This window comes from Microchirus variegatus, assembly GCF_963457635.1.
Source record: "Microchirus variegatus genome assembly, chromosome: 2".
In the NCBI taxonomy this organism is placed as follows: domain Eukaryota; kingdom Metazoa; phylum Chordata; class Actinopteri; order Pleuronectiformes; family Soleidae; genus Microchirus; species Microchirus variegatus.
Window position 1 is genome coordinate 9,831,374 of NC_139803.1, and position 14,590 is coordinate 9,845,963.

General features: G+C 40.5%; 2 protein-coding genes across 2 annotated transcripts; both read left to right on the forward strand.

Moving 5' to 3' along the window:
• Positions 1-4,984: 4,984 nt before the first annotated feature.
• On the forward strand, positions 4,985-5,656 carry LOC310943237 (claudin-4-like; the record flags this gene model as incomplete). The annotated part of the gene is made up of 1 exon (XM_083908763.1): positions 4,985-5,656. The coding sequence occupies one exon, from the start codon at positions 4,985-4,987 to the stop codon at positions 5,654-5,656; it is 672 nt and encodes a 223-aa protein (XP_083764889.1).
• Positions 5,657-9,340: 3,684 nt separating this feature from the next.
• On the forward strand, positions 9,341-9,988 carry LOC310943248 (claudin-3-like; the record flags this gene model as incomplete). The annotated part of the gene is made up of 1 exon (XM_083908774.1): positions 9,341-9,988. The coding sequence occupies one exon, from the start codon at positions 9,341-9,343 to the stop codon at positions 9,986-9,988; it is 648 nt and encodes a 215-aa protein (XP_083764900.1).
• Between the last annotated feature and the right edge of the window lie 4,602 nt (positions 9,989-14,590).

Here is a 14,590-nt window from a genome sequence, read left to right on the forward strand (position 1 = left end):
ACTAGAAAGTAACTTGCATTCATTTTTATGTGGTGGTGGGATTAGAAATACGGTGTATTTGACATGTCTGGGTCTTGTAAGTGACAAAACACTGACTCTGTCACATCAAAGCAAAGCTCACTCTCTCCTGTGTCCAAAGGGAGGCAGCAGATTCTTTGTGTCGGATTACGCCCTGAACTTCCCCTTGTTGTTCAATCACTAACAGATTCATTTATGACTCAGAGGAGGCAGTGACAGATGTTATAAACCTGGAAATATCGTGTGGAAATTTCATTTCGGCTGCGACTTTCTTCATGAGAATTCACGAGTGATTGTGAAAGCGTGGCGTCACAAACAGATTTTAACTGCAGTGTTCGTCAATCTGTAAGCAGCCTTTAAACCCAAGGCTGTCTTTTCACATAGAGAATGTGTTGCTTAATTAGTAACTGAGTGTTGCCAGAGGAAACCCACATCTGATTTTAAAACAGGCGGAAAATAACGAGGCTGTTGATTATTCTCTATATTAAAAAAAAAATACTTTTTTATTGAAACAGACAACAAAACTAGACAGTTAGTGACTTGGAAAAGAGTAAAAACAACCAAACAAACAAATAAAAATAAGGGAATTAATTGAATAAGCAAAATAACATATATAAAAAAGTATAATAAATAAAATAAACACATAAATATAGCCTGCAGACCTAGTTATATAATCTTTTCCTTTCACCCCAACCTGTCTAGGCAGATGGCCGCTGCTCATTGTGTGAATTGTTGGGTTTCTCTGCTCAGATAATGTATGTTGTGATTCTGGTTTTTGATCCAATTGATCCAATTATGGAAGAAATGCACTTTCAAGCAATTAACCAACATTTGTCCTGAAGATAGTATTTGTATTTTGATGCAGGCAGTTGTCGTTCTCTCGAGGAGGGATCTTTCTTGATCTTTATCTTGAGGATCTCAGTGATTACTTTGGCCATTCTGTATATATTTACATAACCAGATATAAAAACCTGACACAGAAACACACACACACACACATAAGTTTCAGGTGCTATCGTGGCTGATTGCATGTGAATGACTTTATACTGCCACTGACTCATCTCAGATGCAGGTTAAGAGTTTGTTATCTGTAACAAATTAAGAGGAAGTATGTCACTTCAGACCATGTCGTAACACATGTGAGTTGTGTAATCTGCCGTCTTTGTTTTTAACATAGGTTTCTGGCTTTAATGGGGATGCGTCTGTTTTAGAAAGATGCCCTTTCTCAGTTACCTTGAGACATTTTAAATGATTTCACTGTTTAAGTGACTAAGGAGGTTTTAATTAAAGTTTTGAAAAGTGAATTCCCTTGTGCCGTTGTTATATTGTGGGCAGCAATGGAGGTGGATGTAATCTGAGAGAATTAATAAATCACCCGATGGATTAATCACGACTAATAGTACTGAAATAGTCTACTCAAGTAAAAGTACAACTATTTTGACAACTGTTTACTTAAAGGGACACTGTGTAGTATTTATGGGTTTATATGACCCAAAATCCACTTTATGCATATTTTTTATGCTCCTGCATTGTCTAGTCGCTGTATAATAGTTTTTGTTTCATTTTCGTAGTGTTTCAAAAAGTCATGTAAAATAACATGGTCACGGGCCGCTGTTGCATTGCCACTCTTAGCAGCGAGACGCCATGTTTCTACTGGAGCCTGTATAGACAAACCCGAGAGAACAACTTGAACATACTTGTCGAGGAAGTCCCGTCTCCACTGACAGAGCTAATACGATATACAAAAGACACACTTATACATCTGGATAAATACTAGAACCTCATCTGCTGACACGGAGAGAGACGACGAGGACGACATTTGACCGGCTGAGGATACCGTAGCGCTCAGGGAAGGGAGGGGTGAGCAGAGGAGCAGTTTGTTATTGTAAATTTCAGCCTCTCCTCTAGATGTAACTATAAACTACTTATTTCACCTTTAAGTACAAGTAAAAGTACTGGTCTAAAAATGTACTTAAAATAAAAAACAGTAGCTTGTTTAAAATGTACTGTAATGTCGTGCAAAAAGGGGACAAGGGGACTCAAATCTCACATAATTGTTTTAAATTAAATGCACACCTTTAATTTTGCCAAAATAAAATATATAAACACATAATGTATCAGTCAAAATGGGTCAACGGTCACAAATGTCACAAAAAAGTGACCTAAACTTCCTCATCTCATTGTACGTAACCGACATTAATCAAGTAAAGAAAACCACATATTTCCTCTAAAATATCATAAAGTGAGATTATTGAGAAGCAAAATGCTCAAATAAACGGCAAATATCCTCTAATTGTACTCAAATGCATGCCATGATTTTTGTAAAGAATACGTGTTTCACGCGTAGTTACGTCACACTTTTTGCAGCTCGTCCCGGTACATGGTATCAGTATCGGTGGATTTTACTCCCTGTATTTGGGTTACTGGGTAACACACACACGTGTTATCTGAATCCCATATAGATAAACCTGTTATTTATGCCGTTCGACGTTCCGTCTCCAGAAGCAGCTGGATTTGATGAAGGACAATTTATGCACAGGAGGTAGAGGATCTCAGTCTCATGCATGAATCCGCCGAGGTGTGCGAGTAAACAACAAGTAAATGGATAATCTGACTAACTAGCTTGTTTGTCAAGTCATGTGACAGATACAACATTTAGCAGTTATCACAGAGTTTCATGTGAAATCAAAAACAGGGAAGTACTCTGTTATAAGTATCAGTCATCTGCATTTATATAGAGCTCATACTGACACATCCTCTGCTACATTGAGGTCAATGTCATATCTCACCTGTGATGTCAGATATGATTTGAGTTGCTGGCAGTTGAGCGTTTCCTTCCTCAATGCAGGACGCTGAACTTTCTTTCTCCTTTATCAAGCTTTATCTTATCGCAGTGAGACGTTCTGAAGAGGACATGTTTGACTTATGTTGAAGTGTGATAGTGCGAGCGAATATGCCCGCGATAAAAGTGTCACATGTGCGATAGTGGGAGCAAATGCCACACGGCACCGATCGAAACTCGAGATGAGCCGTTTGTTGACGTGAGACAAACGGCTACAACGACAGTGCATGAGCTCATTCGGCCTGAGCAGTTGTTTTTGGTGTTTTTTCCCCGTGGCACCATGGTGACGTGGTCGTTTGAATCCCTGTTCACCCAGGACCTCTTTGGAGGAAGTTGGAATGTTTTTCCTATATTTGTACGGGGTTTTCTATGTAGTCAAGGCTTTTAAATTGTATGTAGGTGTGAATGGTTCTTTGTTGACTCTGTGATAGTTTAGTGACCTGTTCACTCTTGTATACCTAGTACCTAAAAGGAAGTATCTTACCAGAAAATTACTTTGGTAGAAGCTGAAGTCACTTTTTTAATAATATTACTTAAAATTCATTAAGTATATGATATTTGCTGTACTTAAGTATGAAAAGTTATTTTCTGATATGAAATGTACTGACGTTTTAGAAGTAAAGTGAAAGTATTAAAAAAGTGGGTCATGGTGGCTCGGTGGTAGGGTGAGTTGTCTTTCAACTGGAAGGTTGAGGGTTCAGTTCCTTCCATGTTGGAGATGTGTGAATGGGTGAAAACTTTAGTGTTAAGCAGCTCATCAAGACTAGAAAAGCTCTACTAATTTTTAGGAAATGTAGTAGAGTAAAAGTAAAAGTTGCAAAAAAACATAAATAACAAAGATACGCACATTTTGTACTTCAGTACAGTAACTTTGTTACATTACAACACTGACGCAGTATGACCTAACCAGTACATTCACAGTATGACCTGACCAGTACATTCACAGTATGACCTGATCTGGACATTCACAGTATGACCTAACCAGTACGTTCACAGTATGACCTGATCTGTACATTCACAGTATGACCTAACCAGTACGTTCACAGTATGACCTGACCAGTACGTTCACAGTATGACCTGACCAGTATCAATTTCATCTTTGAAATATGTATTTTAAATAAATGTACACTGTGTATCACACTGAGGTGATGGTACGTGCAGCGATTTGCTCCAAGTCGTGAAAACAAAGACATTGCAGCTTCTGAAAACAAAGAGGGTACACTTGTTGTGGTTTTTAGGAGGCAACAACTCATAAAAACATATTTCTTAACCTTTCTGGTTTGTCATTAACTCATATTTTTACTGTGTGACTACCCAGTGGAAGTGGCACTAGACTTTGCAATAAAAACTGAGACATCCATGTTTAGTCAAAACTATAAAAGGGTGAAGGAATCATGTCAAATCAAAACAACAAAAACTAGATCCTATTGAAATGTTATCTGTTCTCAGTTGCACTTTTTGACTTCTTATGTCATGCAAACAGTCAGAGAGACACAGAGAGAGAAAGAGCTCTATTAGGCATCTATTAGAGTAGATGTTTGCATACCCGTTACAGTCTTATGTGGTCGCTGTCAACCGCACAACTCCCTCAGTCTTGGACACTCATTACCTACTAACAGCAATAAAACAGGCACACCCGGCGCTACCACGGGCAAAAGGTTAAACCATAAAAATACTCTTCATTTGAAAAAACACACAAATGCGGACCAGCACACCCAGGTGATAAACGAGGCCAGAGCCCAGGACTCATCTGATTGGTTTGGGGAGTGATGTCATGTTTTAGGAGGGCCTGGCCGCTCTGCAATAAAACGATAAGGTTCGTTGACTCCTTAAAAGCAGCAGACCACAGGAAAACAAAATCTGAACGGGCACGTACTTTGCAGCACTGAGTTTGTGGAGGAAGCTAAAGTCGAAATTCAAATCTACACTGGATTCAGGAGGCAGTTCAGTCGCTTTCGACTTGGAACGAAGGGGTCGTCAACTAGGAACAACATCAACAAGTGGGTGAAAGTAAAGCAAGTGGAAGGAACCCTGTGAGCAAGAGAAAACTCGATAAAAAGGGACTGAGAGGAGCGAAAGGAGAAACAGAGGAGTTTTGAGGCCAAACGTCTGTCCGCGTGCACGATGGTGTCTTTTGGACTGGAAGTGGTCGGTTGCGTTCTCTCAGTGCTGGGCTGGGTGCTGTGCATTGTCAGCTGTGCTCTGCCCATGTGGAGGGTCTCCGCCTTCATTGGCGCCAACATCGTCACGGCGCAGGTGTACTGGGAGGGCCTGTGGATGAGCTGCGTGTTCCAGAGCACGGGGCAGATGCAGTGTAAGGTCTACGACTCCATGCTGGCTCTACCCCAGGACTTGCAGGCCGCGAGGGCGCTCACCATCGTCGCCATCATCGTGGGCATGGTGGCTCTGCTCATCGCCCTCGTCGCAGCAAAGTGCACCACCTGCATCGAAGACGAGGGAGTCAAGGCCAAGGTGATGGCTTCCGCAGGTGGGGCCTTCATCGTTGCAGCTCTGGCCATGCTCGTGCCAGTTTCCTGGTCGGCTCACACCATTGTGATCGAGTTCTACAGTCCGCTCATCCCGTCTGGACAGAAGATGGAGATCGGGGCAGCGCTGTATCTGGGTTGGGCCGCTGCAGCCCTGCTGCTGATCGGAGGGTCCATCCTCTGCTGTAGTTGTCCCCCAAAGGAAGAGAAACCAGCGAGGTACAGCATTCAGCCCCAGAGTCGCATAGCATACTCAGCCGCGCCGCGATCAGTGGCTCCCAGCTCCTACAACAGGAAGGACTATGTGTGAGGACAAGGACTAGAACCATGACAGATTTATTTTATTTTTTATCATAATACCATTTTTTCACACGTGTTCTGCTTATTTGTACATCTACAGGAAATGTGTGTTAACATAATAATTACACCAGGGAGTGGGTGAGCAGAGCTACACCAGATGTTTATGGATGTGTAGGATCACAAAAGCTCTCTGCGGTTGTTTGATAACGCTGTTTACATAAAGCCAGCGCTCCACAGCAGGAAAATAAATCACCAAACTTTAAAAGGCAAAGTTATGAGACTTTCAGACAACAGACTTTGTATCCCAGATCAAAATTGATATTTAATATATATTTATTTGCGCTATTAACATTTGGATCACTTCCGGATGTTCCTTGTTGAACTGTTCTGTGTCACATATGACGAACCATTGCTGTCCGCGACTGTAAGGCGAATAGGAACGCTGTTGTAACTCGGAAGTGTTTTGGGTCTTTCAAAAAAACACGGTCAACACGGTGGAGTTTAGCGGAGCGAGGAATGAGGGAAGTTAAAAAAAAATCAACTGTTTAAAGTGATTTCATTTTGTTTTCATCTGTCAGGTTTCCGCAGCAGTGTATCGCGCTGCGTTTATACATTTTCTACAAAACGTTTGAAAAATTTCATGTGGCATATTAAAATATATTATATATTAAAATATAAGTAAAAATGTATGTGTTTGAATTTTATTAAAAATATGTAACTTTATGAACAAACATGCCTTTTTTTTTTTTTTTGTATCTTATAATATTGCTACTTTCTGCATGGAGTTTGTGTGCGGGGGTTTCCTCCGGGTTCTCAGGTTTCCTCCCACCGTCCAAAGACATGCAGATTTGGGGATTAGGCAAATTGGACACTCTTGATTGAGAGTGAATGCTTGTTTGTCTCTGTATGTAACCCTGTGTGGCCCCGCCTATCGCCCTATTTCAGCTGAGATTTTTATACGGTTCTAAAAACAATGCACTATGTTACCCTTAGTGCCCTGGATCTGTGCCACAGGTGCCCCCATGGTGTGCGTGTTTATAGGTCACATATTCAGGCTTTTAAAAAAATAGTTTCACGTCTTCTTACGTGTTGTTGAGTCAGTTATTATTAATTTTATCACAGTGTATCACATTTTTAGTTGTGATGTAAAGTAGCGATAACTGTGCAAAAGTCACAAAATAAGATTGTTTTTCTTTATTTTTTGTTCATGAAAACGAGCCAAGTGAACTTTGTACTGCGGATTTTAAACATTTTGAGTACTTTTTGCTCAGGTGTGTTTATATAGTTGGTGAAAATGACCAGATTGCCTATATGTTGTGCTGAAAAAAGGATATAAGACACTCTATACTGCACATACTTGGAATAATGGGAAAAAAAGCAGCCAAAATGCTCTGTGTTCTAAGAATTTGGGCTTGTGGTTATGGCTGAAATGTTCATTGAAGTTTGAAATATGGAGAGATGAGGCCCAAAACCTCTCCTCACGTTCTACAGTGTCAATATTCTGACACTATTTTCGCAAGTGATCCATATCCAGATCACTGTCTCATCTCCTCCTACTCATAGAAAACAAGCACGGCCAAAAAAACACGCAATAAAAGAGGAAACTCAAAGAAATCCAATTGCTAACATGAGAAAATCAAGAACTTTAAGATCTCATGGGCAGGTTTCATTCATTTTAAAATGACAGCATGAAAAATAGGTCGTTTAACACACTTTCACAGTGAATTTTCCCTCACGTGTCTCTAAAACACAGATACTAAACTCCTTCATGTTTTGAATAGTCAAATTCCCCATCTGTGTGTTTTATCAGCTGTGATCTCACGTTGTACAACCAGTAGCACAACATGATCTATTTCTAAAAGTAGTTTACTCAAGGTGGCAAAAAAAACATATTAGCAATATTATTTACCCCATATTCAGTACATTATTTCTTAAATCATCTCATCACCAATGATTATCTTGTATATTTTGTATTTTGACAAAAAACATCTCCTTGATCTCTCTGCTTTCATTTTGGTCAAAACAAGGCTGCTGTTGCAGGTGAATATAGAGACAGAAGTTTTACAGTTTGTTACGTTATCACAGGGAGAGACAACCATCAACTCTGTGTTGTTACGTAAACACACTCACACGCACGCACACACAACAAACTGCTGCTGAAGATGCTCCCTCTCTGTGGTCACTCACTCTCACAGCTGTTGAGCCCTGAGGCTCGTGTGTATTTGTGTGTTTATGTTTTTGCTTTTTGTCACCAGCTATGTTGGTCATCACACAAATGTAGTTTTTTAAATCACAAGGACAGCTCTTCTTAATAGTTAACCCTTTAACACCCAAGCCTCAAAATGTCCGTCTGGACTCTTTTTTTGCATAAAAGGGCCAGAAAATGTCCTTAAAGTAAAGTTAGCCTTCAATATCTGGCAGTTATTTACAATTAACTTCATGTTAACAATTTAAAATGAAGAAAAAACAAAACAAAAAAAGTAGTTGTACACAAACACCAGATTTTGTGTCTTAAATTTGAAACTTGAACAGTGTAAAACATATTTAAAGTAACATTTGTTTGTTTGTTTTTGTCTCAATGTCCAAAAACAGGCCCCAAAACAATGGGTACTATGCACAGGCGTTTGTCCAACGCTCTGATTCGCCGGCTTCCTGCAACAGTGTGAGTGAAATTACCGTAATAACCACATTGACGTGCAACTTCTCAGCTTTTCAGAAACCGATAGCACAAGTGTTAAAGGCTTTTAATATGTTAAATTCTTATTATTTGAACGTTGTCATGTTGTCACCACTGCAAGATCAAACCATGTGCTATTTAATCAACAATAAGTTGTGTTTTTTTTGTGTTGCTCATTCATTGTCTGCAACTGCTCTACCTGCTGCGCTTCCTTGATACAGTCGGGTCAAATTGGAACTGTTAGGGGGAAGAGCGTTTAACCGATACTGTGAGGATCAGGTTGTCTGTATGCTCAAGGTGTTTAAGAGCCGACCTATTATGTTTTCTCCCTGCTCGTATTTACTCTGGGTGCAGTTTTTCCAGTTCCCTGCATAGCTGTTATCCTAACTCCACACAGCAATCCTGACTGTTTTAAAAAGAAATTACACACACACACACTGGCAACCAGGAAGTAAGACAAGATCAGCTGGAACAGCGTGGTCAGCTTTTGTTTTCCTGCTACTACTTCATTAAGAGGAATTATCTTCCTCCCTCTTCTGCGCTGAGATGATCAGAAAGTTACTTTTTTTTAATATCATTCCACACATTTACTTAAAAAAAAAACAGTTTTTTGGGCAGCCATCTTGATAAGCCCTCACCAACAGACGCACACAAACACATCTACACAAAGACACACCCTCTCTCTCCCCCATCACCTATCCTGTCTCCAGCTCCCCTCCTCCACTGTGCTGTATATGAACAGGTGTTTTTTTTGTCTTTTGTGTGTGTGTGTGTGTGTGTGTGTGTCTGCTGACATCACTACCATGGGACTCCTCCTCACTCCTCTTTAAGTATAAGTAGTTACTGCTGTCTCCGTGGCAGCATCTCCACACTACAGCCTCCCACAGGTGCTCACACCTGAACAACAGAGCTGCACAAAGAGTCTTTGTTTTTTTTTCCTCCTCCTCGCGATCGCTAATCCTTCATTTGTCGGAAAACCAACAATCTGTGGACTCGCGTCTGATCGTCTGAGGCAACATGTCCATGGGTCTGGAGATTGTGGGCATCGCCCTCGGCACCATTGGATTTATCATCGCCATAGTGACCTGCGCCTTGCCGATGTGGAAGGTGTCGGCCTTCGTCGGCGCCAACATCATCACGGCTCAGACCATCTGGGAGGGTCTGTGGATGAACTGTGTCACGCAGAGCACGGGCCAGATGCAGTGCAAGATCTACGACTCCATGCTGGCCTTGCCTTCAGAGCTCCAGGCCTCCAGAGCCATGACCATCATCTCCATCATACTCGGCGTGCTCGGGGTCCTGATTTCCATCGTTGGCGCAAAGTGTACGAATTGCATCGAAGACGAGGCGTCCAAGGCCAAAGTGATGATCATCTCCGGGATCTTCTTCCTCCTCGCCGGTCTCCTGGTCCTCATCCCCGTCTCTTGGACGGCCAGCGTCATCATCAGGGACTTCTACAACCCCCTGGTCATTGTGTCGCAGCGGAGAGAGATCGGCGCTGCGCTCTACATCGGCTGGGGAGCGACGGCGCTGCTCATGATTGGCGGAGCGCTGCTGTGCAAGAGTTGCCCGCCCAAAGAGAAGAAGTACCAGCCGCCGAGGATGGCGTACTCTGCGCCGCGCACCACCACCAGCGCAGGGTACGACAGGAAAGACTATGTTTGATTCCTGAAGGGAATTAGAGTAGAATGCAAATGTCTGTGTGTGTGTACAGTATGTGTGTGTGTGTTGACTTATACCACAGGGCGAATGCCTTGAAAAGACTCCGAGATGAAGATATATGTAAGAAATATGTGTGCTTTTTTTTAACCGGCATGTACAGCGTATATGTTCTTTAGTCTTCTCTGCTGTATTCAAGCAGCTGTGTCTCCTCTAACATGCTTTCAACTGTCAGCATGTGAACTTTTGGTTCTTCCTTTGATAAGTTTAACTCCCACAGAGCCGGTGTAGTATATTTATACGAGAGAAACTGTACGTGTGAGTGTGTGTGGTTGGGGCAGCAGGTGTTGTGTTTCACTGAAACCTTCAGTTTAAACACAGTGTGTGTGTCAGTCACTAACAATGACGACAAGGAAGCGCCGGCTCTCGTTTTTCATTCATTTGCTTATGTGATTGTTAGTAGTTTGTGTGTGTGTGTGCGTGCGTGCGTGCGTGCGTGCGTGCGTGTGTGTGTGTGTGTTTTGCATGTGATATTTGCGTAGGTGAGTTTCTGCTGAGACTGAAACTAAAGATGAGTCCATGGCCCCAGGTAATGACATTATCATCTTCCACAAAGATACTTTTTTTTCCCCACTTGTCAAGCAGAGTCTGACTTGTACATAGTCGTCATCGTATATGTGTATTTTTAAATGTAATTTTACTCCATATTATTCCAGCGTGTCTGAAATTGAAATATTTATGCCATTTTGTGTCAATTGTGAATAATTGTTTGTTATTTACTTGTACAGACCTGTGTGTGTGTGTGAGAGAGACCCTGAGGGAACATGACACTAGGATGTGTTTCCAGATGAAGCAGGATGTGCTTTTTTTTCATGTGTGTGCGTAAAACAAATATTCCACAAATCCATTTCAAATGTTTTCATGTGTGCAACATTTTTTCGCTCTGGTGTTTCTCAAACACCGATCCGAGAGCGAATGAGCAAGTTTTATAGTCCTGTTTGAATTTCAAATATGTTAAAAATGTCAATCATAATAATAAAAAAAAATGTTTTTAAAAGATGTGGGTGTGTTTTTTTCCCCCTCCTAATAGCTTGGAAAGACAGTTAAAAGAAACAATAACATGCTTCTAAATCAAACTGGCCAAGTCAAACAGTTGGTCGTTGGGCTTCAGGAATTGGGTTTATTTACTCCGAGTCATCCTTAATGACTGGGTGTGACAGGAGGAAAGGAAAGGAAGTCTTTATTTATACAGGCAAAACGTTTCTTTTGTACCTGACGATGGGATCTTCCTGCAGGTATGGTATTATATATGTATATATAATATATGCTGTAAATTAAGTATGGACTTAACTTCTATACACAATGATGTATGGCTGTTGTTGATATCTATGACTTTGTAAAGTTTGGTGCAGATTATCAGACCTTTTTTTTCCCCCTCATTTATTTCGACAGGGATGTCTGATTGCATCCTGACAAGCGATACTACACCTCTGGACTTAAAAGTGAGGACACTGAGTGGTAAGTAAGTCAAAGTCCTTACAGAAGGACGTGAACAACATGAAGTGTCCTTATAATGCCGAATAACCACATAATAGTTTTTTTTTATTATTATTTTTATTATTATTTTGTTTTTCTGTGGGAGGCAGCTCATTATGCCTGTTGGAAATTATTATTAAAATAAGACAGCATGAAAACAGATTTTAGCCACTTTACAAAAGGCTCCCCGTATAGATTATCTATCTTAAGATTGTGTTTGACAACCTTTACCACCTGGAAACTCAAGTTTGCTTCCTGTTGTAAAACCACTCACTCCATAATCCGTAATTTGGCCTCCATGTAAGTTCACGTGTGGTATTTTGTGACTTTGGTGTGGAAGAGAAAGAGAGAGTGTGAGTGTCCGTAGCCTTGTAATCAATACCTCACACTATCCCTTTAAACTGAATTATGTAGACACAAACACAACATGCGTGTGTATATGTAAACTAGGATGCTAACAGCCATAACAAGACCCCCTGCAGTTACTCAGTGGTATTAGTTGTTGTGTAAACATATGGGGCCAACACAAAAAGACACAAACAACCATTCAATTCAAAATTTAAGACGAACTAGTAGAAATTGACACGTTCCATGGACGTTTTATGCACATTAACCCTCTCAAAAATGACCGGAAATCCACATATATAATAATAATCTGAAGGAAAACAATAGATTCTGAGCCCTATAATTTTTTATATTCATGATATGAATAATTGTACTGTGTCTCTGTTGGCCATGGTACAACATATAAGTAATCAATATTAATACAGTGAAAGCGGGGTCAGAGGTCAGAGGAACACACACACACACACACGAGCAGACTTTAACTTTAACCGCTAATACACCACAATTTACAACAATTATCAGTCAAAGAAAATAGCAGCAAAGATACTCTATCAGCACTGAAACGCAACCCCCCCCCATTCTCTGTCACTGTGAGTCACACACTCACATCACACACACACACACACATAAACGTGTAATCTCAAAGGACCACGATCAAGGTGAACGTGTGAGTGGACCAATGACCAATGACCAGTTCAGCACATGATCACGTTGCTTTCTCGCTTGGGTATTTTGTTGTCTTGTCCTATTGTGGAAGCTGCAAGACAGCAACTATTGTTAGCAAATTGTCAAAAAAAAAAACTATGACTCAATATGACGATTGTTGTGTTTTAGCTGCGAAGTGGACAAAGCACAGCTGCTCTTTTCCAGCAGGAACAGGTGAAGACGACAGGTCGCAGATTTTTTTCTCAAACGAGACGACGACGACGACGACGATGACCAAACAGCAAAGTCCAACCAAAGTCCTGATAGAGACACAAGAAACGATGACCCATTATCACACGTTTTTTAACCCGACTGATAAATGGACTGTAAAGTTGTGTAACCGCGTACACTTTAGCAGCAATAAACATGTTTTAGATATATTACTAGCTAATATAAAGCTTCTTAATTTAGAATTTGAATTGAGACACGTCACGTTCACGGTTCACAGATGAAAGGTCCGTCGGACAGGGGTCAGGGTGTTAGCCTGTTTGACATATATATATATCATATATATATAATACTTTACTTCTTCTGTTGCCGAAGTAGTTTTTCTGCTTGGAGAGCGGGTCATTAGTGGGTGGTATGTATAAAAAGGTGAATTCAGCACTTTTATCCCATATATTCACAGTTTTGAACACATTTTTTAAGAAGAATTTGCCCTCCAAATGTAAAAACAAAAAACCCATTCCTTTTCTCTGCAGTATTCTGATAAATCAGCAGCTCTTATCAGGGAGTTTAATGACTTAATGAGTCCTCGCACTGTTTGTGTTTGTTTGTGTATGCCGATAAACTGGAGCTAAATCAGCAAAAAATTAGAGGGAAATATTTGTTGGTATCACTGTTTATGTTTGTGTGTGTATATAGAAACACTAAATACCATCTCTGATGTGTCTGTTTTTTAATACGAGTGTAATATTATTTTCTTTAGTTTGTCCTTTAACATTTTAATGTATGACTCGAGAAAACACTGTAATATAAATCAAGAACTATGAGTGAGTCAGGATTTAATCTAATATATCTTTGGTCTATATTTGGTCTATATACATATACAGTTAGGTCCATAAATATTTGGACATCGACACAGTTCTCTTTATTTTGGCTCTATACACCACTACTTGAAATGAAACAAACAAGATGTGCTTTAACTGCACACTTTCAGCTTTAATATGAGGGTATTTACATCCAAATCAAGTGAACGGTGTAGGAATTACAACACTTTCTATATGTGCCTCCCACTTTTTAGGGGACCAAAAGTAATTGGACAATTGACTGAAAAGCTATTTCATGGACAATTGTGGGCTATTCTCTCATTATTTCATCTTCAATGACACAGGTAAAAGTTCTGGAGTTGATTCCAGGAGTGACATTTGCATTTGGAATCTGTTGCTGTTAACTTTCTATATGAGATCCAAGGAGCTGTCACTGTCAGTGAAGCAAGCCATCATTAGGCTGAAAAATCAAAACAAACACATCAGAGAAATAGCAAAAACATTAGATGTGGCCAAATCAACTGTTTGGAACATTCTTAAAAAGAAAGAATGCACCGGTGAGCTCAGCAACACCAAAGGACCTGGAAGACCACAGAAAACCACTGTGGTGGACGACAGAAGAATTCTTTCCCAGGTGAAGAAAACTCCCTTCACAACAGTTGGCCAGATCAGAAACACTCTCCAGGAGGTAGATGTTTGTGTTTCAAAGTCAACAATCAAAAGAAGACTTCACCAGAGTGAATACAGAGGGTTCACCAAAAGATATAGAAATACAGGAAGACAAGATTGGAATTTGCCAAACAACACCTAAAAAAGCCGTTATAATTCTGGAAGAACATCCTCTGGACAGATGAGACCAAGATCAACTTGTACCACAGTGATGGGAAGAGAAGAGTGTGGAGAAGGAAAGGAACTGCTCATGATCCACAACATACCACCTCATCAGTGAAGCATGGTGGTGCTAGTGTCATGGTGTGGGCATGTATAGCTGCTAATGGAACTGGTTCCCTTGTGTTTATTGATGATGTAACTG